This window comes from Crocodylus siamensis, chromosome 7 (genome assembly GCF_052110815.1).
Source record: "Crocodylus siamensis isolate JL-2025a chromosome 7, ASM5211081v1, whole genome shotgun sequence".
In the NCBI taxonomy this organism is placed as follows: Eukaryota; Metazoa; Chordata; order Crocodylia; family Crocodylidae; genus Crocodylus; species Crocodylus siamensis.
In genome coordinates this window covers 78479960-78502628 of record NC_143401.1, presented here as the reverse complement: position 1 = coordinate 78502628, position 22669 = coordinate 78479960, and the positions used below count along the sequence as shown (strand labels likewise).

General features: G+C 44.6%; 1 protein-coding gene across 5 annotated transcripts in view; it reads right to left on the bottom strand.

Moving 5' to 3' along the window:
- Positions 1-22669, bottom strand: part of C7H10orf90 (chromosome 7 C10orf90 homolog) — a 260979-nt gene that overhangs the window by 4038 nt on the left and 234272 nt on the right. For all 5 annotated transcript variants that reach the window (XM_090057715.1, XM_090057716.1, XM_090057717.1 and 2 more), the window contains 2 exons: positions 4085-4148; positions 1743-1842 (listed from right to left, as the gene is read on the bottom strand). In XM_090057715.1, the coding sequence (XP_089913841.1) occupies positions 1743-1842; positions 4085-4148 (164 nt within the window). The remainder of the gene's footprint in view (positions 1-1742; positions 1843-4084; positions 4149-22669) is intronic.

Below are 22669 nucleotides of genomic sequence, written 5' to 3'. Positions count from 1 at the left end.
GAGGGGGAGGACTGAGAAATGCAAAGAGTGAAAAAATTCTCAGCATAAAAGTCTTGTGACCTCAGGTCTGAAAGACTCTAACAACAAAATGAATCGGTAGAAAATGGAAAGATCCAACTAGATGCTTTGTCTACTCTAACGTTCTCTCTCAGGGTCTCCTGTTGCCCAGTGTCCAGAGGCAGTACTTGCCACAAACAATGTAGTGTTTCTAGTGTTGCCTTTAACCCACTGCTCCTAAAACAGCCCCCTGGAACAGATGCACACAGTCTTTATTGCACATGTTCACTTTTTTCATTTATTTCAGTTGATGCTTTGAACTACTTTGTCCTGCATGGAGACATGAATGTGTACTATAAGGTATGCCTTGCTACACCTTTGTTCCTACAAATAAATGGTAGAGAGTCACTAATTCAAGGGTGGGCAAAATGGCAGATCCAGCCAGCGGCTGGACTCCATTTCCCAGCAGCCCTTGCTTGTATTGCTGCAGCTGGTTTCCATGGAGATCTCAACAGCAGCAGGACCTTGACAGTGTAAGGCCAGGGTTTCCATGGCGGTTGGTCCCAGCAGTGCCAGTACGGTGTGTGGCTGGGTGGGAAGTTGCTCCAGGGCCAGGATCTTGTGGCAGTGACAGCACTGTCTAGAGCAGGGGTGGGCAAAATGTGCCAGGCCATTCTATCCGGCCCACAGGCCCTCCCAAATTTTAGAAAATTAATATTTTTCTGCCCCTAGCTGCCTGTCATGCAGCCCTCGATGGCTTGCCAAAACTCAGTAAATGGCCCATCACCCAAAATAATTGCCCGCCCCTGGTCTAGAGCCAGGGCAGAGCCATGATCCACTTCCTGCATGTCCCTGCCCAGGGGCAGCTGTCTACTGGCTCCATGCACATTGGGAGAGGTCCTGATATGCACGGGGTTGGAAGATAGCTGCCACTACAGCTGCCAGAGCTCTCCTAGTCCCGTGCAGATTGGAACACAGCTGCCAGCAAGCCTGGTGCCCAGCAGGGCTTCCCCACGCAGTAGGGAGAAGCCAGGAGCTTAGCAGTGCCAGGACTGGGAACAGAAAACTGCCTCGTTCCCCATGGCTCCTTGCTGGTGTGGCTGATTGGGAGCAAATTTGCTCCCCATCAGGGTCTACATAAGCAGTACTGTGCAATAGTTAATGTCCAGTTAATCTATTACCTATATTTACAGGTATTGAAAACCCCACATTAGCCTAATTTACTATGCAGTGGCTGGTGCGCACAGTTACATGGTGACCCAGTACTGCACGATAGATTAGTCTACTCTGCAGTGAAGCATCTCATGTAGCCCAGTATGTCCTAACTCAGATGGCTGTCCACTCACTGTCACTTCTGTGGTTTCCATTCTGAGGCCTTTAACTCTTGTCATTGCAAAACGAGCCTAGCTGGAGTGTCAATTCTGCTACAGGGACCAGGCAGCTAAAAGTTAGGTTCAGCACTACTAAACATCATGATAGCCAAGTCACTCTGTAGATCAGGGCTTTGCTTCAGTTCCTGCTCTGTACAATTGGGCTAAACAACACTTTTCTACCTCACAGGAGAATTGTAAGGATAAACACATTAAAACTCGTGGGATATTCTGAGACTGTAACAGTAACTATAGAACTACGTAAAAGAGATAAGTAAGTGGATTTTCTTAGGGAGTATGGAGCCAGAGGCAGTCTCTTCATACAGTAGATAAAAGTTTGAGGCAAATTATACATATTCCTAGTGAAACCATTACCTTTTTGAAAACCTCAACCCGCAGCCTGTTACTCTGTATGATCACCTGTTTCTGTTTTTCTTCTTGTTTCTTTTTCACTTCAGGCAAGTTATTATAAATCCTGGAATAAATTCAGAAAACAAAAGTTTTAATATACCATTCTATAATGTCACTACTAACTTAATTTTCAACAGTTAAAAATATCTTCCAGGCAATGTCTGGTATTGCTATACATTGTAAATATCTGAATTAGATTTCATATAGGTATCTATTAGCAAAAATGTTGGTATCGCAGCAAAAGTTTTTGACCTATTAGAAAGGGTTCTTCATTTTGAAACGATTACAACACACAAAGACTTAGATTATCTCAGTTCCATCTGTGCAATTCTGGAGGAATTTCAGTGAGCACAGTGGAGTTAATCTGGGTTTACAGCAACGTAAGTGAGATCAGAGTCTGGCCCATAAGCTTTTTGGGCAATTGAATCTAGAGGCTCAGAGTAGTTATATCACAATATGAATTCCAACAACAATGGTACAGGTTTTTAAAAAATATAAGAAAAACAACATTATAACTCTATTGACTGGTAAGATTTTCTCACTGATGAGATCTTCAGGTCCCCTCATCAGGTCCCTTTTATGCAAAAAGAAATTCTGTCAATCCTTAATGTAACTGCTGGTCTTGGTTACTATAACAAAAGAAACTTTGTGGCTGATCCTTTTCCTATCAAAGTCAATAAACAATGTCTCTGTTGACTAAAAAAGGAACAGGATTAGGGTCTCTGTAATAAAACAGCACCTTCTTACTGAATGGTCCTGCTCTTTGTGTGCTTTCTGATCTGAATCACATGTACACTGATCTGATTTCTTTAGTGGCTATAGGGTTTTATTTTTTCTATCCTATTTTGCAATACACAACCCAGACAGCAACCCATCCTGGCTTGTATGCTATCAACAGATTTTCTGTTCTTTAACAAGGACAATGGGACAGATTGTGCAATTGTACTCCTTTACAGGGGGAAATTGCACTGAAGACACTTAGCACTGTCATCAACTAAATAAGGTGCAAAACCTATGGAGGATCACATACCCAAGTGTCTAATATTTTGTCATTGTTGCTAGGATGTGCCAGAGGGTTGCTGCCTAGCACTTTCTGAACACTTGAAATGCCTCAGAATGGATACCTAGAAGGTAAGGGCAAGTTTGAAAATCACATTGGGAAATTCTGGCCTATACTGCTCTGCAGAAACACATTTTTATGACTGGAGAAAAGAGTCCATACTCCCTTTAATGGTTATATAAGAAAATAACTTATAATATTAACAAGGAAAGATGTGGAATAATAATAATAATAAGCATGACAGAAGATGGAGAAAGCAGACTGCCAGATAAGAGTCCCAAGGAATATTCAACAGTGCAAACCTTACTGCACTTTTGGACCTAATGTGGGTGAGACTGCAACAAGAAAAATTACTTATTACAGAGATGGAACTATTACTACATTTTGAGGGCTACAACATACACACTATTATACACAAATGCTTATTAGTAAACAGGCTTGAAAAAAATAACATTTAGTACATTGCTAAAGATGGTAAGATAGGTGAGAAGCAACTAGACCATTATGGACTTTCCAAATGCAGAAAGAGCACCTCAGCCTACTTCCAAGCATAGTTGTGCAGAAACGTGCCATAACTACAGGACTGCTTCTTGCTTGTGTTGCCACATAAAAAAGATGGGATGAAGCAAAAACATGACCTACCCTGACAAGGAAGAAGAAATGGCTCGGGAGGTTACACTCCATTAAGGGGCGTAATGAAAAGTCTGTTTTCCTTTTCCCTGTGCAAATCAGAGGACAAGCATGCTCTGGATCAAACGCTACTGTATCTATTAGATGCTTGAATTTTACTGATAGGTACTTAAACCCAGTCCTATTCTGCTCAAGCCCCTGAAAAACTTTAATACTTATCTTTTTGTAACATGCCTTCAGGTTAGACTCTAGCTAAGTCGCATATAGCAGCAAGGAGGAGGAAGACCCATCCATCTCTACATTAATGTTGTTTTCAGAGACACAAGCAAAGTGGAACAGCAGGGTGCACAAAGGCACCAAATAAATACAGTATGATCCAGCCCACTTCAATGCTTCTTCTGGGATAGTGCAGATCCATACTCTTCCCAAAGCACAGTTGAGACTGAGTCATAGGAAAGCTGTGTGCAGTTTTAAAAAACAGATGTGTGCAACATGCACAAGCAAGGCAAGAAATATGACATATCAAAGACCACAGATGAGAAGATGAAAAGGAAATGCTGTGCCTTTGTTAGGTACCAATAAATCCCAGTGAATGCTAAACCAAAACACTCTGTACCTTTTAGATCTCATATGCATCTCCTTCTCCGAAATGAATCTTTCCTTTGGTTTGAACAGGTTATCTAGCAAAAGGAAAATAGAATTAATTGAAGAAACTGGATTTAGAGGGCTTTATTGAAATGACAACAGTAGCATTTTCCCTAATTTCTCTTACACAGCATTATGCTTACTAAATTATTATGGATGCAGGGCCTGATCAAAGTCTCTTTGAAGCCAGTGGAAACATCTCTAGAGCTATCAGGCCCTTAAGCTGCCCTTTAGATTGGGGGGAATGGATAAGACCCATTGCCACCAACCTTATTACACAGCCCATTTATTTTAAATGCATATAACTTCTGTCACTGTCACATACAGCAATGTTATTCAGGCCAGGAACCGGCTGATGATTAGCGCTGCATGGGGGAACCTATTTTCTCTTGTATTCTTTTCTGCCATTGTCAACTGTCTTGCATCTTGTGTAGTTAATTACAACTATGTACAGTGGGTCAGATCCTCAGCTGGGCATATATTGATTTACACCAGTGACAGTTCTGGCCCACAGGATTTTATTTGATGGAGTTTTATACAAAGGTATAATTAATTTCCCAGGCTTTCAGACAGTGGAGAATCAGGTCCAGGTTCTGGTTGGTTAAGGATCAAAATGGCTATTGTGTTGCATTAGATGGCAGGTAATTTTAATATTTTTTCTGAAAAAGGATACTTTTCTAATGCAATATTATAGTACCATAGAGACGTAGGGCTGGAAGGGACCTTCAGGAGGTCAATTAGTCCAACCGCTCAGGCAGGATCATCTCTATCCAACCATCCTATACAAACCCACTGTTTAACTTATTAGAAAAACTGTGCAGTCAGCCCTGACAAAACTGCAAGACATAACACCCTAACCTGCCACAGGAATAGCAGTGGGACCACAAGAGCCAATGTCCTGCTGCTGCAAGGTTGTTAAAATATGCTTGAGAGATCTGAGGAAGAAGACCATGCCACACCCCTGCTACAGAAGAAGGCAGAGACCCCCACAGTCCATACCAATCTAACTATGGTGTAAAATTCCTTCCTGACACCCAAAACAGCAATCAGTCTGACTCTGACTGATGGGGCACAACCCTTTAGCCAAGAACTTCTGGGTTTAGGTCCCAACAAGAGCACTGACACACCCCAGGCAAAATCCCCAGTTTTGGCTGCAGTGAACACCCAATGGTTCAGAGGAAGGCCTTTAAAACAAAACAAAACAAAAACCAAAACAAAACAAAACAAAATAACCAACTCCATATGTAGCAAAAAATCCCTCTTGGGTCCCATGTGGCAACTCGCAAAGGCCAGAAGTATGCTTACCCGGAGCATATATATCATTGTAATTATTTATTACATTACTTTAGATCATTTAACCCAGACTTTCCTCCATCTTCCCTGTTTTGCTGTTGATGACAGCGTTATGTTCTGCCTTCCTTGTATGCATATATTATTACCCAGCATCCGCAGTCCAATTTGCTTTGAAATACTGATTAGTCCCTGGTACGCATAAAACAACTATCACAGACTAGGGCAGGACACCATCAGCAATGTAAGCAGAGTAGGTCTGCTGGACTTTAGGAAGAGAGCTCTAGTGGCCCTATGTATTATTCACTGCAATTTGTAATCAGAGGTGTATTTGTCATAAATAAATCTATGTACGTATGACTTCATATCCTTGCACAGCAAAAACATTTGGAAAACTTTATATATTTCATAGTAAAAGTCATATATGCTCCTTCCTATCATCTCACTACAAATAAGAGAGGAAAATTCAGGATTAATAACTAAGTATGCCTATTAACAAGTTCAACAGCTACTCAGTACAGATGTCAATTCAGAGTAGATCTAGCATCCACTGCCGGACGTACAGACCTTCCCTCTTCAGGTTTTCTTTCCAGACGCCACATGTGTTTCACTGATATTTATAAGAGTTGCCCCTAGCAACCAAACAGAACAGAACCTCTTAAAGGAGTCGCACCCAGCAGCAAACTTGCACTTAGCTTACTATATTCCTTATGAAAAAGTGGGTTTTCCTTTAAGAGCAGTGTCATTCACATATCTCCAAGATAAAACAGAGAGTACTAGAGGCAGCAGTTTTCACCCTGAACTGGCAGAGTTTTTATAATGGACATGATGAGGAAACTTTAAAAGAGGCGTAACAGGGCAGCTCTGCACTCTGGAAAAGGGCATGTTTAGCTGGCAGCTGCTATTTTTGTGTCCCCACCCAGGTGCCCAGGGCTGCTGCCCCTTTAGTTATGCTACTGCTAAAAAGTAATGGTTAAGACATATTTGACTAAATTGAATCATGTTCCTTTATTTTTTGGGGGGGGTTTCCTGTTGATTAAAATGCATCCATTAACATCTCAGAGACACAGAGAGAGAGACCTCGATATTTCTACTGTTGAGCATATGGGCCCAGAATCTCTGGTCTGATCAAGATGAGCTTGGCACAGGATCTGGGATTTGAGGTTGCATAATTAATCAAAGCCAGTTTGCTCTCAGCACACCTCACAGCTCTCAGAGCAGGCTGCTCTAAACATTATTCATCTCTCTAAGGCCACAAAAAGCCATTCTGGCAAGTAGAGTTCACCAAAATCCAAGTCAGCTACTCTCCTTTTCTCTAAATCACACACCCCTAACCTGCAGCATGTCACATGGTAATCATGTGGAGTCTGGTTATGCCGGTTTTACAGACGCTCTGCACTGCTGGAATGGTTTAAAAAACCCAAACGGGGGCAAAAACTTAACATCATGCAGCAAATTCTGGCCCTCTCCCTTATGGCTGCATGGAAGTGAGGTTGGGAATCGCATATGCAGAGGATTCACATCATCACACAGCATGAAGACCAGTGCTAGGAGTGTTCCCCTCACGTTCCTGTGCAGAGCAGGATCTGGCCAGGGAGGAGTGAGACTGGGGCTGGTGGAGAGAATGCCCCACGTTCCTCAGGTCTTCTAGGCTGGGCCCTTCTGCTCTAAACAAGCTGGGGTTGAAGCAAGCACTAATTATTAGCTTACCATATAGTTTACTGGGGGCAGTGACCCTCTGTGCATCACTGGGGTGCACAGAGCATTTGCCCTCATGGCTGTATCAGATGGAGCTATCAGCCCTGTTCAGAAAGCTCAGCTATGGGGGCATTTGGCTGAAGGTGTCTTCTACTGAGCTTTAACAGCTCCTGAAAGAGAAAGCAAAGGGGAGGAGGAAGCAAGCTGTAAAGAGAATAGCTTGTTGCAAGGAGAAGCTAGGCTGCTGTGCTGGGGCCAGAGCAAAAAGGATCTCTTCTGCTAGCTTCTGGAAGAGAACAGAGGATTTTTTGTTTGTTTGCTTACTGAATTTTGCTTTGGAGAACTGGCTGAGGAGCTCATAAGGGAGCAAAATCTCCTGCAGAAGCTAGTAGGTTAAATAACCTGTTTATCGTCTCCCTACTCATCAAGATTAATGTTTGCTGAAATATCTATACTGTCTGGAGAGTGGTTGTTTTCTCACAGCTGGGAAAAAAATAATCACTTAAGGCTTCTTGCTTTTTTAATAAAAAGCTGCTAGTAACACCTTCAGCTAGAAAGCTGGGACATTTCACTCCGTTTCCACCCCTGGAACAAAGTGAAGAAATGTCAGCTGGCTCTAAACTAGTCACCCTGCTGCCAGGAGCTGCGCTTGGGCTCCCTGCCCTACAGTGCAATTCAGACAATCACAGTTGGCTTCAACACCTAGGAAACAAGTGAATCTCGAGGTAGCTTTCAAAGGGTGGAGTCAAAGGGAATGCCAGATCTTAGAAGGAAAATCTCCTACAGCTGGAGGATGAGGTTAGGTTGGAGATTCCCGCTCACGATGCATCTAATCCAGCTTCTGCTCCAGTGTCACATCCAGTCCAAGCTAAGAATAAGCAGAGGAGATGGTGCTTGACATGGGTGGTCAGACCAAGGGCAGAGAAGAACTGTTGCCAGCCTGCTCCTGTAAAACAAGCAAGGCCAACAACAGTAGGAAGTAGGATATGCAAGTTAGGGTTCTGTTTGCAACCTCAAGCCGTAGGAGGACAATAACTTCTTTAAGGGCATGGGCTCTTTTTGCAAAGAGGGAATGTGGTGGAAGGAGCCATAGGAGGAGGTATGCAGGATGAATTTACTGCTCTCCAATGCCTCTGGTTGTAATGCTGGGAACAAGTGAGAGAGGACTGTGCTTTGGCCTGCAGATGTATGACAGCTGGCTAATTTTCATTTTTTTTCCATAAGCCGCTGTGACAATGGGGCTTTCATTGGTAAAATAGAGAATTAGTAAAGAGTCAGCAAGCAGGGCTACTGCTGAAGCACATGATCTCTGTGGGCATGTGTAGATGAAATGAGGGCCCTAAATTGAAGTGGTGGGTTTTTAAAAACACAGCTTCAATGTAGAGCCATGTAAACCCCCATGTTATGCATATACCTGTGCACTTACCTGCCTTTGCAATGGAGGGGTGGGGAGGGTGAGCTGCCAGGGGCAGAGTGGTCCCTGAGCTGTATGTGTGTGTGTGGTGGGGGTTGGTGCTTCCCTCTGCGGCAGCAGTAGCACCCTTACAGGCAGCACCTGGCTGCAGGCACCCAGCTTGGGTGGTCCCAGGGAGCATCGCAGTCGTGGAGGGAAGCAGCAAGCCCCTGCGGACCTCAGGCAGGCAGGCAGGCTCCTGGAAGGGAAAAAAGATCAGGCTTGCCACTTTTTTTTTCTTGGGTGGAGCCTGCCTTCCCAGGCTGCTGCCAGGTTGCCTGCATGGGCTTCCTGCAGAGCCCCTGAGTTGCACGGAGCCCAGTGCTTCGCTCCGCGGCTGTAGGGCAGCAAACTAAAATTCCTCATTCATCTACACATGGCCTATTTCTTTAAAGTAATCCTGTCCATGTAACATAGGAAACATCTGGATGGGCACCAGACCAGTGATAGCCAGCAACCTTGCTAGAAAAGATAGGCTACCATAATAGAGATTTTTAAACGAAGAATTAAAAGAAGGTCATGAGGAAAATCCTTAACGATCATCCCTGGAATAGAAAAAGCAATCTACCTTACTTATGAAAGTGTTGATTGTATAAGAGTACAGTGACATAAGGCTTACAGTGCAACACCACAGGCAAACAATGACATACCCTTTCATGTAGCATCTCACAGCTAACTCTCGGGGCACTCCTCGAGAAAATAAATAAAACAAGGCCATTCAAAGAAGGTGAGCCTTGAAGGACTATAAAGCAGGAGGATCTTAAAGTAATTTCAAAAGGGAATGAGAAACAGGTGCATATTACAGAGTAAAAATAATATGTGAAAGTAGTTAATCTTTGTTAACATCTAAGCAGCAAAATACATTTCCAAGTGAAAGTCTGCCACTCCAGCTCTTCAAGAGGGCCACCACAGAGAGAATTATAATAGCCCACCAAAGACCTGAATTAACATTCCCACTGAGTTAAGTTCAAAGCAAGGCATAAAACAGACAATGCTCCAGGATGATAATAACCAACCTTCTAAATTACATTTTAAGATTATGAAAATTCAGTATCAAATTCATAGCTTTGATTTTTTAAAGTGCAAAATATTCTAAAGGAGGGAAAACCAGTGAGTTCAAAGCTTGACAGGCATGCAGGGTTTCTGGTGAGATGTTCCACAGGAAAAAAATGCAAATATGAAACACTTCATTCATGTTTTATTCAAATCCTGCAAGTCTGCTGAGCTTCTGGTATTTATAACAATGCCATGTACGGCAGTGATTTATTTGTGACATTCCCTGAGCGGGGTGAAGATACCACACCAAGGTCTTAAAGTTGCAAACCAAGGTAAACAGATCATCATCCTAATATATATTTAACAAATGATAATGCTTACTCCAGAAATGGATGAAAAGAAAAATATATTCCCTGGCTGGGAGGTTGTTAAATATTTAAGCAAATAACACACCACTTAGGCATGAGAAGAGGAGGAATGGGTCCCCTGCTTTCCCACATACAAATAAATCTTTCAGGCACTGAAAAAGTGCAAAATGAACCATGGGGTATGTTCTGCCTTTTTGTACAAATATATGCCTTCAACTTATATAGAAGTAGCAATAGGCATTAACCATATCCTATGGATGGACTCTTATCAGTAGTCTCTGTTGTTTGTCACCAACTGTCACCTATGGCTCCAAGTAGTGGCAGTGGCCACATCCCCAGACAACTTAGTCAGCTCTAAGGCCAAATGAGGTAGGTTACCCCTAGATGGGTATCTTTGGGTTAAAGAGAGACATTCATTTCTTAATCTAGTGCACAGATCTACCCTGGTAGATGAGGCAGACCTAACGGAAATGTCAATTATTCTAGCAAGAAGATATGGTAGCAGACTTTTGTAGAATGCTTAGGTCGTCAGTACACATGCATCACTACTGCCATCTCTCATTTGTCTTGATGCTATCTTGACATGATGATCAAAGTTATGATGATCAAGGCAAAGAAAACAAGGATGACTCAGTGCAAAGCTTCCTCGTTATAATATAGTTTTTGTGCAGATATATGAAGTCTCATTCTGCCATATCCTTTTGAAGTTCTGTGGAAGTAGGCAAGAAGTGAAACAACAGATGCTTCACATATAGGGAGCTTTCACTGCAAATCTATATTTAGGTGACTGAGAGAAAATGGTTGCTCTTCACTAAATTATAGCATGGTGAAGTTTGGATGATTCAGCCACCTTTTATAGGATTACTATATTCACCTTGGTAGATTAAGGAAAGGTGTGAAAAAGATGCCTTAAAATTGCCTGATTTTTACCCAAGCTGGTTAGCCTACCACAAGTGACAGTGATCTCATTAGAGAGGTCAATATAATATAGGCAATGACATTTCTGACCAACAAGAACAAAAAATTGATAATAAGATCCCTAAGCTCCTCCAGCCCACAGAACACTATCCCATGCTCCTTATTCATGTGGGCACTAATGACATGGCTAGGAGCACTCCCAGCCGGGTCATGAGGCACTATACAGATTTAGGAGTGGGGCTAAAGGGTTTGGGGGCACAGGTGGTGTTCTCTTCGATCCTCAGAGTCTCAGGGTATGGGCTGAGGAGGGAGAGGAGGATCCAGGTAGCGAACCAAAGACTGTGGTGCTGGTGTCATCGGGAAGGCTTTGGCTTCCATGACCACAGCCTGCTTTTTGGTAAGAGACGCAGCAAGCTGCTGGAAAGAGATGGCCTTTCTCCCCTGGGGAGGAGGCTCTTTTCAGCCAGACTGGCTGACCTGCTCCAATGGGCTTTAAACTAAGCCCGCTGGAGGACAGGAGGACTACTGCCACTGCTGGCCCGCTGAGCAACCCTTGCAAAGTCAGCAGGCCAAGGCACTTAAGGGAGCCCACCCCTACCCCAGCCCTGGTGCAATCTGTGAGCAAGGCAAGAGCCCCCAAGGGGACACTTGCCTGTCTGTACACAAATGCTAGGAGCTTGGGGAATAAGCAGGAGGAACTTGTCCTCCTGCTTAACGCAAATAATTATGACATCAAAGGGATAACAGAGACCTGGTGGGACTCCACCCATGACTGGACCATGGGTATAGATGGCTATGCCCTGTACAGGAGGGATCGAGTAGATAAAGGGGGCGGGGGTGTAGCTCTCTATGTTAAGCAAAGCTACATGACCCTGCAAGCTGATATTGGTGATCAGGGTAGATGACTGGAGACCCTCTGGGTTAAAATCTGTGGGGAACACGGCACAGGGGACACAACGGTGGGAGTCTAATACAGACCTCCCACCCGAAGTCCAGAGCTTGACCAGGATGTTGCCTGGGAACTGGCTGAGGCCGCTTGCTTCAGGACTGTGGTTGTTATAGGTGACTTCAATTACCCGAACATCTCATGGGAGGATCACTCAGCAAAATCCAAGCAGTCGCAAAGCTTCCTATTGTGCGTGGATGACCTCTACCTGACTCAAGAAGTCTATGGGCCAACGAGAGGTAAAGCGCTACTCAACCTGGTACTGGCTACTGGGGATGACCTAATCGGTGACCTAGTGATTGATGGGAAGCTGGGTGACAGCAACCACGAGCTGAATACCTTCATCATCTGCTGTAAAGCTGGCAAGTCAGTCAGCAACACTGAAGTCCTCGACTTCAGGAAAGCCAACTTTGGCAAGCTCAGAAGGCTTGTCAGTGAGGCCCTAAGGGACCATGACCCCAGGGGGAGGGGAGTTCAGGATGAGTGGTTGCTCCTCAAGGGAGCAATCCTCAATGCACACACTAATTCTATTCTATCTCAGAGGAAAGGCAGCAAGAGGGGATTCACCTCCAAAGAGGAATATTTTGCACTGTTTCGGTCCTGCAGGGAGCAAACCAGAAAAGCCAAGGCTGCAACTGAACTCCAACTAACTTCGAGCATCAAGGACAATAAAAAGTCCTTTTTCAGATATGTGGGGAGCCAGAGGAAAAGCAAGGGCAATGTTGGACCCCTGCTGAACCAGACAGGACAACTAACATCTGATGCCCAGGAAAAAGCCAACCTATTAAATGGTACTTTGCATTGGTCTTTCATCAGTCCCATGGGACTGATCAATGCTGACCTCGTGAAGCAACATCTTGAGAGGCTTGATACCTTCAAGTCAGCCGGCCCTGACAATCTACACCTTAGGGTACTCAAGAAGCTGGCAAACATCATAGCTCGGCCCCTGGCACAGATCTTTGAGAACTCCTGGTGTTCTGGTGTAGTACTGGAAGAAGGCCAATGTGGTGCCTATCTTCAACAAAGGAAGGCAAGTAGATCCGGCAAACTATACGCCCATCAGCCTGACTTCTGTCCTGGGGAAGATCTTAGAAAAGTTTATTAAAGAGGCCATCCTTAATGGACTGGCTAACACCAACATCCTGAGGGATAGCCAGCATGAGTTTGTTGTGGGTAGGTCTTGCTCGACCAATCTCATTTCCTTCTACGACCAGGTAACCTATCACCTGGACAAGGGAGAAGAGATTGATGTCATATATCTTGACTTCAAAAAAGCCTTCTATCTGGTATCCCATGATCACCTCTTGGCGAAACTGGCCAATTGTGGCCTTGGGTCCACCATGATCCGCTGGCTAGGAAATTGGTTCCGTGGTCGGATCTAGAGGGTAGTAATTGATGGAAGTCAATTGTCATGGTGCCCTGTGACAAGTGGGGTCCCCCAAGGCTCTGTCCTTGGATCCATATTGTTCAACAATTTAATTAATGATGTGGACATTGGAGTCAGAAGCAGAATGGCAAAGTTCGCTGATGACACCAAACTTTGGGGCAAAGCATCCACACCAGAAGACAGGAGGACGATCCAGGCTGACCTGGGCAGACGAAAACCTGATGGTGTTTAATACCGAAAAATGCAAGGTTCTCCACCTTGGGAAGAAAAACCTGCAGCCTCCTTATAGGCTCGGCGGTGCTGTACTGGCTAGCACTACAGAAGAAAGAGACTTGGGGGTCATCATTGACCACAGGATGAACATGAGCCTGCAGTGCAATGCTGTGGCTTGTAAAGCGACCAAAATGCTGGCTTGCATCCATAGATGCTTCTCGAGCAAATCCCAGGACATCATTCTCCCCCTTGTGCTTGGCCTTGGTGAGGCCACAGCTGGAGTACTGCATCCAGTTTTGGGCTCCTCTATTCAAAAAAGGATGTGGAAAAGCTTGAGAGAGTCCAGAGAAGAGCTACGTGCATGATCAGAGGTCAGGAAAACAGACCTTATGACGACAAGCTGAGAGCCATGGGGCTCTTTAGCTTGGAAAAGTGCAAAGTCAGGGGTGACCTGATGGCCACCTATAAGTTTATCAAGGGTGACCACCAGGATCTGGGGGAACGTTTGTTCACCAGAGCGCCCCAAGGGATGACGAGTTCGAACGGTCACAAACTCCTGCAAGACTGTTTCAGGACATAAGGAAGAATGTCTTTACTGTCTGAGCCCCCAAGGTCTGGAACAGCCTGCCATCACAGGTGGTTCAAGCACCTACATTGAACACCTTCAAGAGTAGATTGGATGCTTATCTTTCTGGGGTCCTATGACCCCAGCTGACTTCCTGCCCTTCAGGTGTGGGGCTGGACTTGATCTTCTGAGGTCCCTTCCAGCCCCAATGTCTATGAAATCTATAATTGGCCAGATAAAAATCCCCAACACAGCACTAAGGGTGCAGACAGAAGTTTCATTTATCATGTGATCAGCCCCTTGAAGGTGCTCTACAGTTGTGCCCTTACAGAAGAGCACAGCTACAGAGTACTTTAAAAGTGTCTAATTGTGGAACAATCTAAACCCTCATTACATGAGGGTTCAGATGAAGACACTACAAAAAGAAGCACCTTCATTAACATCTGTCACTGTGTGCCAGGAGCAGGGCTGGGCTGATATAGCCTAGCCCTGCCCCTGGTGCTGTCTTCAGAATGGGAGGGGGAAAGGGGAAGGGAGGGGAAGGAGTTTTTCTGGGGCTTGTCCAGCCTGTGCTGGCGGGTGAGGCCGGTGGATTGGAGCCCTCTTGAGGTGGGTGGGCTCCAGTCCACCCACCCCATCCTCCAGTGCAGTCTGGGTAAACCCCAGCCAAGCTCCCTTCTGTCCCTTTCCCTGCTCCTGTTCTGAAGACAGCACCAGAGCTATGAAGTGCCATGACTTACAGCAAGAAGCTACAAATATGTCAGCACCCTAAGTGTAAAGAAAGGCGGTGTTGAAGTAATGTTGTAATTGTGGTGGTCCAGAAAATATGAGAAAGGCAAAAGTTTTTTTGGGTGATGTCTTTTGTTGGACCAACTGCATGGTTGGGATAGATTTAGACAAGCTTTCAGGTACCACAGTATGCTTCCTCAGGTCTCTGCAAGAGAAGCAGGCACAGCAAAGCTAAATAGCAAATGGAACAATGGCCTGTATAAAACTCCATATGCAAATAAAAACAAGATATAAGATACATAAAAACAGGATATCAGGTAGCTAAAAGATAAAAAAATGTAGCAAAAACCTTATAAGCAGAAAGCAGAATTGTTCAGGAGGGACTGATTATCACTTGAGAAGTGCAGAGATTAGTGAATATCAGGTAGATTATAATGGACCATGAAGTCACTGTATATGGTAAGTCCCTGATTCTAGTGTCCAAAAGTCTAACAAATTTTTGTTCCCAGGCTCATCTTTTCAAGATTTTTTTTGGAAATTCCCCTTGAACATGAGAGCTGTGTGATCAGACAGGGAGGGATTATTTGTGAAAAAATGTTCTCCTGTCTGTTTTCTAGTGTCTCTGTCCTTTATTTTCTCAGGGTTCATTTCCTCTGGTGTGTAATTTTGTCTGGTTTCATCCACATAGTTACCATGAGGACATTTGGTGCTCTGGATGAGATATACCACATCCTGGGATAGTCTTGTACATGATCTGTAGATTATAATGGTTTATTGTGGGAAGTGTTGATTGCTTTGGCAATAGAGTTGACAGGTCTTACATTTATTGCTGAGGCAATAAATCTCCTTTGTACCTAGCATGGGAGACTTATTGGGAGTGAGTCTAGATTATGCCTTGGGGTCCCCTTTGTTTGGCTGACAAAGGGAGACCACTACTTGTGCTTTTGACTGAGGGAAGCATCCCAAGTTCTTGAAGTGAGTCAAGTATCCTCGAGGGCTACTAGACCTGTGTTTCCCGGGGGCACAGAGCCAGAATCAAGCCCATCCCTGTGTGGTAGCAGCTCTACCCCCAGGCTAGAAGATGTGCTCCAGGAAAGGGGGCGGCCAGATGTGAGGCACTCAGAGCCTGGAAGTTGGCCGGGTGCAGTGAGGTGGGTGGCTCAATGCAGGAGCACTGCCTACTGGCCCACCACAAGACTCAATGATATGTTGAGGTTCCTTCCTATGAATCGATGAATTCAAGAGGGATGTGGACAACCTTGAGAGGGTACAGAGGATGGTCATTCAGATGGTTAAGAGGCCTTCAGGGAAGGCCCTATGAGGAAAGGCTGAGGGACCTGAACCTTTTCAGCCTCTGCAAGAGAAGGCTGTGGGGGAATCTTGTGGCAGTATACAAATTCACCAGTGAGAGCCAGCAGGGAATAGGTGATGCAGCGCACCCTTGGAATAACCAAGAACAACAGCCACAAGCTGATAGAGAGTAGATTTAGGCTGGACATCAGAAAGAACTTCTTCATGATTAGGGTTGCCAGAATCTGGAACAGGCTTCCAAAGGAGGTGGGGCTCTTCCCTACCTTGGGGATCTTCAAGAGGAGACTTGACAAGCACCTGGCTGGCGTCATCTGACCCCTGCACTTTTTCCTGCCATAGGCAGGGAGTCAGACTCGATGATCCATTGAGGTCCCTTCTGACCCTAGCATCTATGAATCAATAAAGCTGTTTAATCCCAGACAGCAGCAACAAGAAGGAAGGGTGCTTAAGGAACAAAGGGTTCCAAGGGAACCTGGGTTCAGAGACTTGTTTGGCAGCTTGGGAGCTTTGGGGAGCTGTAGAGTTTCGGAAATGGAACAGCTGAGTATTTTGGGGGTGCTCTGGGCTCTGTGGACTGGGTTTGGGACACAGGAACAGCTTTACTCTTTGAAGCAGGGCAGAGAACCTCTGGATGGGTAGCCTTTGCCCCAGTAAATGTCTTTACTGAAGTCTGTTTTACTTCTTAATACTTCGAGTTGTCCTGGGCCTCCACAGTAAGAAGCGAAGTCCCTCTCTCAAGAGCAGAACTAGATGCTAGCTCCTTGATTCAGTGCTGTGGAGTCCCAGGAAGGTGAAAGACCAAAAGGCCAGAGTCTCAGAAGGGAAAGGAGCCTGGGCACTCTCCTTGCTCTAGAACAGCGGCGGACAACCTTTCGGGCAAGCATGTCAGAAATTAGCATCAAACCCTCCCCAAGTGCCATTTCCATCTCCTTCCTCTTCCTGATCTGCTGCTTTGCTTTCTGTTCCCTGCTGTATATATACCCCTGCCCAAACTATTGTTCTGCATTGTGCTTAGTCCGCTCTGCTGTCTGCATGATTTCCTGCTCCACTTTCTGTTCCCTGCCCTATATGCAACTGTTTACTGTCCCCTCCCCAGTCTACTGCATGTCATACACAGAGGCTGCTCATGTCACTTGTTGTATCTGTTGGGGGTGTGTGAAATGGGCCATATTTGATTTGGATTCAAGGACGGTGATTTAATTTGTTGATTTGGATCACTGTCCCCAACTCATATTCAAATCTGAAGATTTGATGCTGATTCAGAGAATCAGCAATTTGGCCATAGACACAGCTTTAAATGTTTTTTCTACACACCTCAAGGTAGCAGGTACAGCTCATGAACACTGTAATGGTGGGGTGGATAGAGCATCTGTGGGTGGGGGAGGTACGCATGTTCAGCAGCAAACCTGGAAGTGGACCGGAAGTACTTTCAGTCCACTTCCGGTTCCAACACCGAGCATGCTGGGGGCCCTCCCAGCTCTGCGATTGGTCATGGGAGAATGCCAGGTGGCCCCCAGACCCAGAAGGTACCAGCTGAGCTGGGGGACATGGGGGGGGGGGCAGTGCACTTCCTGGCTGGCAGACCTGGAAGTGGAGTGGAAGTGCTTCTGGTCCACTTCCATGTCTGATGCTGAGCACACTGGGGAACCCCCCACGCTCCTGTGAGATGCTCTATCTGCCCCACCATATCAGCATTCATGAGCTGCCTGGTACCTTGAAGTATGCAGAAAAAACATTTAAAGCTGTGTGTATAGCCGAATCACCAAATCTTTCTGAATCTCTCCAAAGCAATTTGGAAGGTTCCGATTCAATTCGGAGAGATGAAACGGTCTCCTGATTTGATTCAGATTTGGAGATTCAGCGAATCAAATCAGGGACCGAAGTTTTGCACAGCCCTAGTATCTGTGCCACAGATTAGCCACCCCTGCTCTAGAAGCCACTCCTGGGCAGGCTTCATGAGACCGTGTCAGAGACCAGATAAGACCACAGCGGTCCTAAGAAAGCACCCTCTGGAGGGCATTCCATGACAACTTCGCAGAAATTGAATGTGTGTAAGGCAGTTGTCCTGACCTCCTCACCTGATGCCGAAGAGTTGTAGACAATCTACAGACATCAAGTCAAACTATTTTCATCTAAACTGGAGGAGCAAACTAATAAAACCAAGATGCCAAGACAGGATCCCAAGTGCTAATGGCCTTCAGCCAGTAAATATACCAAAAATGGGTCCTCTGATTATAAAATCACAACTAAGATAGTTTGGATATGTAATTAGGATGCTTGATAACCAGTTCCCCTCTAAAATCCTTTATGGAAAACTGTGCTATGGCAGATATTATTACTCAAACACTACAAAACATGAAAGAAATTGAAATCCACCACTTAAAATGTAAACTTGATAAATATGCTTTGCACTTGAAAGCTTGTGTAACTTTATCCCAGCCACACAATTGGTCCAATAAAAGATATCACCCACAAAGATCTTTGCCTTGAGATAGATAATCAGACAATCAGCAACTAAAAAGATACAAGGACTGACTGTTTTTACACAACCCTGAATCAATGTAGTATTTACTGTCAATGGTGGGAATAGATATTTCATGAATGTAAGACCTGGTGCATTTGTTTATGATGATGGAACTGGCTTTGAGAGAAAAACATATCAGGGATGCAGAGCACAAGTGTCTACAAAAAAGGTTCAGCATAAGGATCATCTCTCCCAGTCCACAATATTGAGAAATATCTATTAAGTCTGTAACTCTATATTCTAGGCAAAAGTCAGGCTTATCAGCCATCTGAGACCACATTGCTGATGAAAATGGCCTTTTTCAATGACAAAGGATAAGAGTGTATGTGAATGGGAACCATAAAATATTTTTACAATTAGAATATGTTTCTACACTGCATGTTACCAGTCACTGAAAAGCTTAGCCCCAGTATAAACGATTATCTTCTTAGACTTCTCTGTCACTTAAATTTAAACATAGGAGTCTGACAGACATTTATTGATTCAGGGGTTGCTTTGTAATGCTTGGCACTGCTCTACACTGTCTATTGATAGTAAAAGCAGAGATATTTTTAGGGACATACACATACTGGGGCTTCCACATTTTTAAACTCAGGAACCCACTTTAAAAATATAATTAATCCTCAATACAAAACAAACATAGGTAGCTGAATTCTACCTAGGGACACCCATCCCAAGGGAAGAATTTGTCCCTGTGCTGTTTAGTCCAGAATAATATGGAGGTGATAGGTAAGAAACTGGATACTGTGTCAATGAATGAAAGCAAAGGGATCTAAAAGTTTAGCTTGACTAGGATCTGAGAGCACTGTAAGAGTATGTTAGTAAAACAAGATAACTAATCCATTTGACAAGTCCCTTGTAAACAAAGCAGTGGTTATTTAATAGATTACTGCTTAAATTTCAGCTCAGCCAGCTACACTGCTGGTTGAAGTCTAGTCTACACTGCTTATTCCATACTACTCTTAGATCATTTTAATATCTTCTATCCTAGTCAAAACAAATCCTAATGTAATGAAGGGAGTCTAAGCCCATGTCTACACTGCACTGGCAGCATATCCTGCTCAGGCAATGCCCGCCTACCTGCTCCCACACATGCTCCAAGCTTGGAAATATGCTGGTGAGGCCGCTGCAGGGTCATTCCTGGGGGCCATCCTCAAGCTGGAGACTGATGCTACAGCGGGCTACCCTGGAACAGCTTCACCATCATCTTTCTGAGTTTGGGCTTTTAGACATTTGTGGAACTTTCTACAAGTTGACTGGATGTTCTCTGCCCTGTGCTGATTGGCTGTTTATTCCAACCCTCCTTTCCCCTTACTCAGTCTTGTCACTTCATTTCACTCCATACCTGTCCCTTAGCCATTTCTCCCCTAGCCCATTCTCAAATCCTTTTGCTGCTTTTTTTTCTTTCTGTTTAGGTGATTCCTACAAACTTACATGTACATACCTCAAATATGAGGAATAACATACCATTTGGTGCCACTGTAGTGGCTGCTTTGCTTGTATGTTTGCCCCAGCCCTGTGCCTGCCTTGTCCATTTAGATTTAAGCCCTTTGTGGCATGGACTGTGAGTGTGTACTACCTAGTACAATGGGGACTTGGTTGGTTTTAGCCCTACCATAATACACATTATCAGTAATAAGGATAGGTCATTCCTGTTCTTAATTACATTTATACAAGCGTAAGCTAATCTTGTTTTCGTCATGGTCAGCCTCAGACTTATGGCCAAATGCCAACAGTATGAGTGACACTATTGCTAGCTATGAATATAGACTAAGAAAAAATCTGAGACTGGATACAACTAGGCTAATATACAAATGAAGATACGCAGGTGGCTGCAAACTTTTAATTAGCTGCCAATGACACCTGAGGACAGTGAGGATGTACTTTGCTGTGTGATTGGTTGTTTATGGGGGTTTTTTAGTGCAAATCTGCTCATTGCCATCCACCACTTCCCCCATAATCTAAAATATAATCAAGTTCACACAGTATTTCTTAAACTAATAATAATAAAATCCCCCAACCTCTTTTTTCAGTCACTTTGAACACAGTTCAGGTGTTCTACAACCTGCTTCCACAGTACTCTTGAAGATACAGGATCTAACTGCTGCATATAGATATAAATCAAGGGAAACTAGCAGGTATCTCTTTTGAGGGTGGATGGCAACTATACGATTCCCTATACTGTCATTTTTTACCAAAACAAAATTCCCCAAAAGGAAAGAAAAATGGAGGGTATTAAAAAAAATATGTTCTTGTGAATTTAAAAAAAATCCTCTAAAAGTGCTTGTGTACACTAAGATCACAAGGCTGTTCATTATGAGGATTTAAAGATCTATAAACAGCTGGTAGTCCTGTCATTGAAGTAATTACATCATGGTTTTCTAGATTTAAATCCAGTTATTTGAACATTGTTTCTATTCAGTTCGTCACAGTAGGATCTCTAATTTGTTCGACATAGTCAACACCAAAGTAGTCTATCTTGGACTAATTAGCACTCTAGAAATTCAGCAGTATACATTACACAGTACAAAGGCTAGTAAGAGAGTTGTAGGTTGTTTGCTTCCAAAGTGCTCTTGTGATGATAAAATCTTCTGCTGGATAAACATTCTCATTTTTTCTAAAATTACTTTCAGCCTTTTGTGAAATCCCGTTCATGAATTACAATTACAAATGGTAAACAACTTGTTTGTGAAGCTGAGAAGGTAAACGGAAGCTGCACAGATGTTGGTATTTATATGGAAATGATGTTGGATGCCAATTATCTTTCTCTCACATGAGAAACCGTAAAGTTATAACAATACTGGCAAAATGGTTTGAAAATTATGTGTGATCTAATAATTCTATATTCTCAATAAATATCCTTTGTTTTGTTAAAGTGATGTTAGAGAGAGACAAAAAGGGATTTCCAAAGGCCTTTGTTTCTTTTTTACAGTAACAATGAGATAAAAAGGTAAGTGTTCTTCATGGTGAAATAGGTGTAAATCATGCTCGTGTAGGAGAGATTAGGTGCAACAGCAAACATTTCTTCAGTAAAACAGAACAACAGCATCTCTGTTACAGGTTTTTAAACCTTTCTGATAAAAACATCTGTCAAATGACAAAAACCTAAATGTGAACTGGGGTGGTGGGGAAGATTGATGAAGTAGTTGCTGCCAGTATTTGCAGTAAATATAATAAAATCATGCTTTTAAGCAGCTCAGGAGTCGATTCAGATGCTACATCACCCAGCCATGGATGGGGCTTCAGAACCAAAAATGAGGTTGTCTTTTGGCCTGTAGAAATTTTGCCTGCTAGCCAAATGACCCTTTTGAAAGCTGTTGCTGGAAAATACATGGGGATAAACTGACAATGGGACTCTGTGTCAGGGATAGGAGAAATATGGCTCATGGGCTGGATCCGGCCTACCAACTGATCGGATCCGGCCCACAACTGCCCTGGGGCACTCTGCATGGGGCCAAGTCCCATCCGTGCTGTGCTTCTGCCTGTGCCCACTAGACAGTTCCTGGCCAGCATGCAGAGCTTCTGAGCGGGGCTGCTCCTGGTGTGGATGCAGGTACTGCTTGGCTCTCCCCATCTCCACTGGCTCCTCCTCCTCCTTCTGCCCTTGTTGCACCGCTCTTGCCCCATTGGGTAGGTAGGGGCTCCAGCGCCAGCTCCTGGCTGCCTTCTACCCATTTTGCCTGTTCAGTGTGATGAGTAGCTACCAGTGGGAGTAGTGGGTGGAAGGCAACTGGGAGATGGAGGCCCACACACTGGGGCACAAGCTGCCTGGCCGCTACTTCCCCACTTCCCTGGAGTGGCGCAACAGGGGCAGAAGAAGGAAGAGGAGGGGTTGCTGGAGGTGGGGTGAGCTGAGCAGCACCCGGGTGGCTGCAGCTGCACTGGGAGCAGCCCTGCTGGGAAGCTGTGCACACTGGCTGGGGCCGGGGGCAGGCATAAGCAGGAGAGCAGTATGGGCTGCCTTGGGCGGGAGCAGGCAGGGCTCAGTCACATGTGCGGGCAGCCACAGGCCGGATGGGGTATGGACTGCAACTGTACCACACTGCTTAGGGAAGCTGGGCTGCATACGTCCCCTCCCCCCCCCACCCTACTCCATCTCACTCTCAGCACCTAGCACACGGGCAGTCCCCTACACACATGCACACATCCACCTCCCTA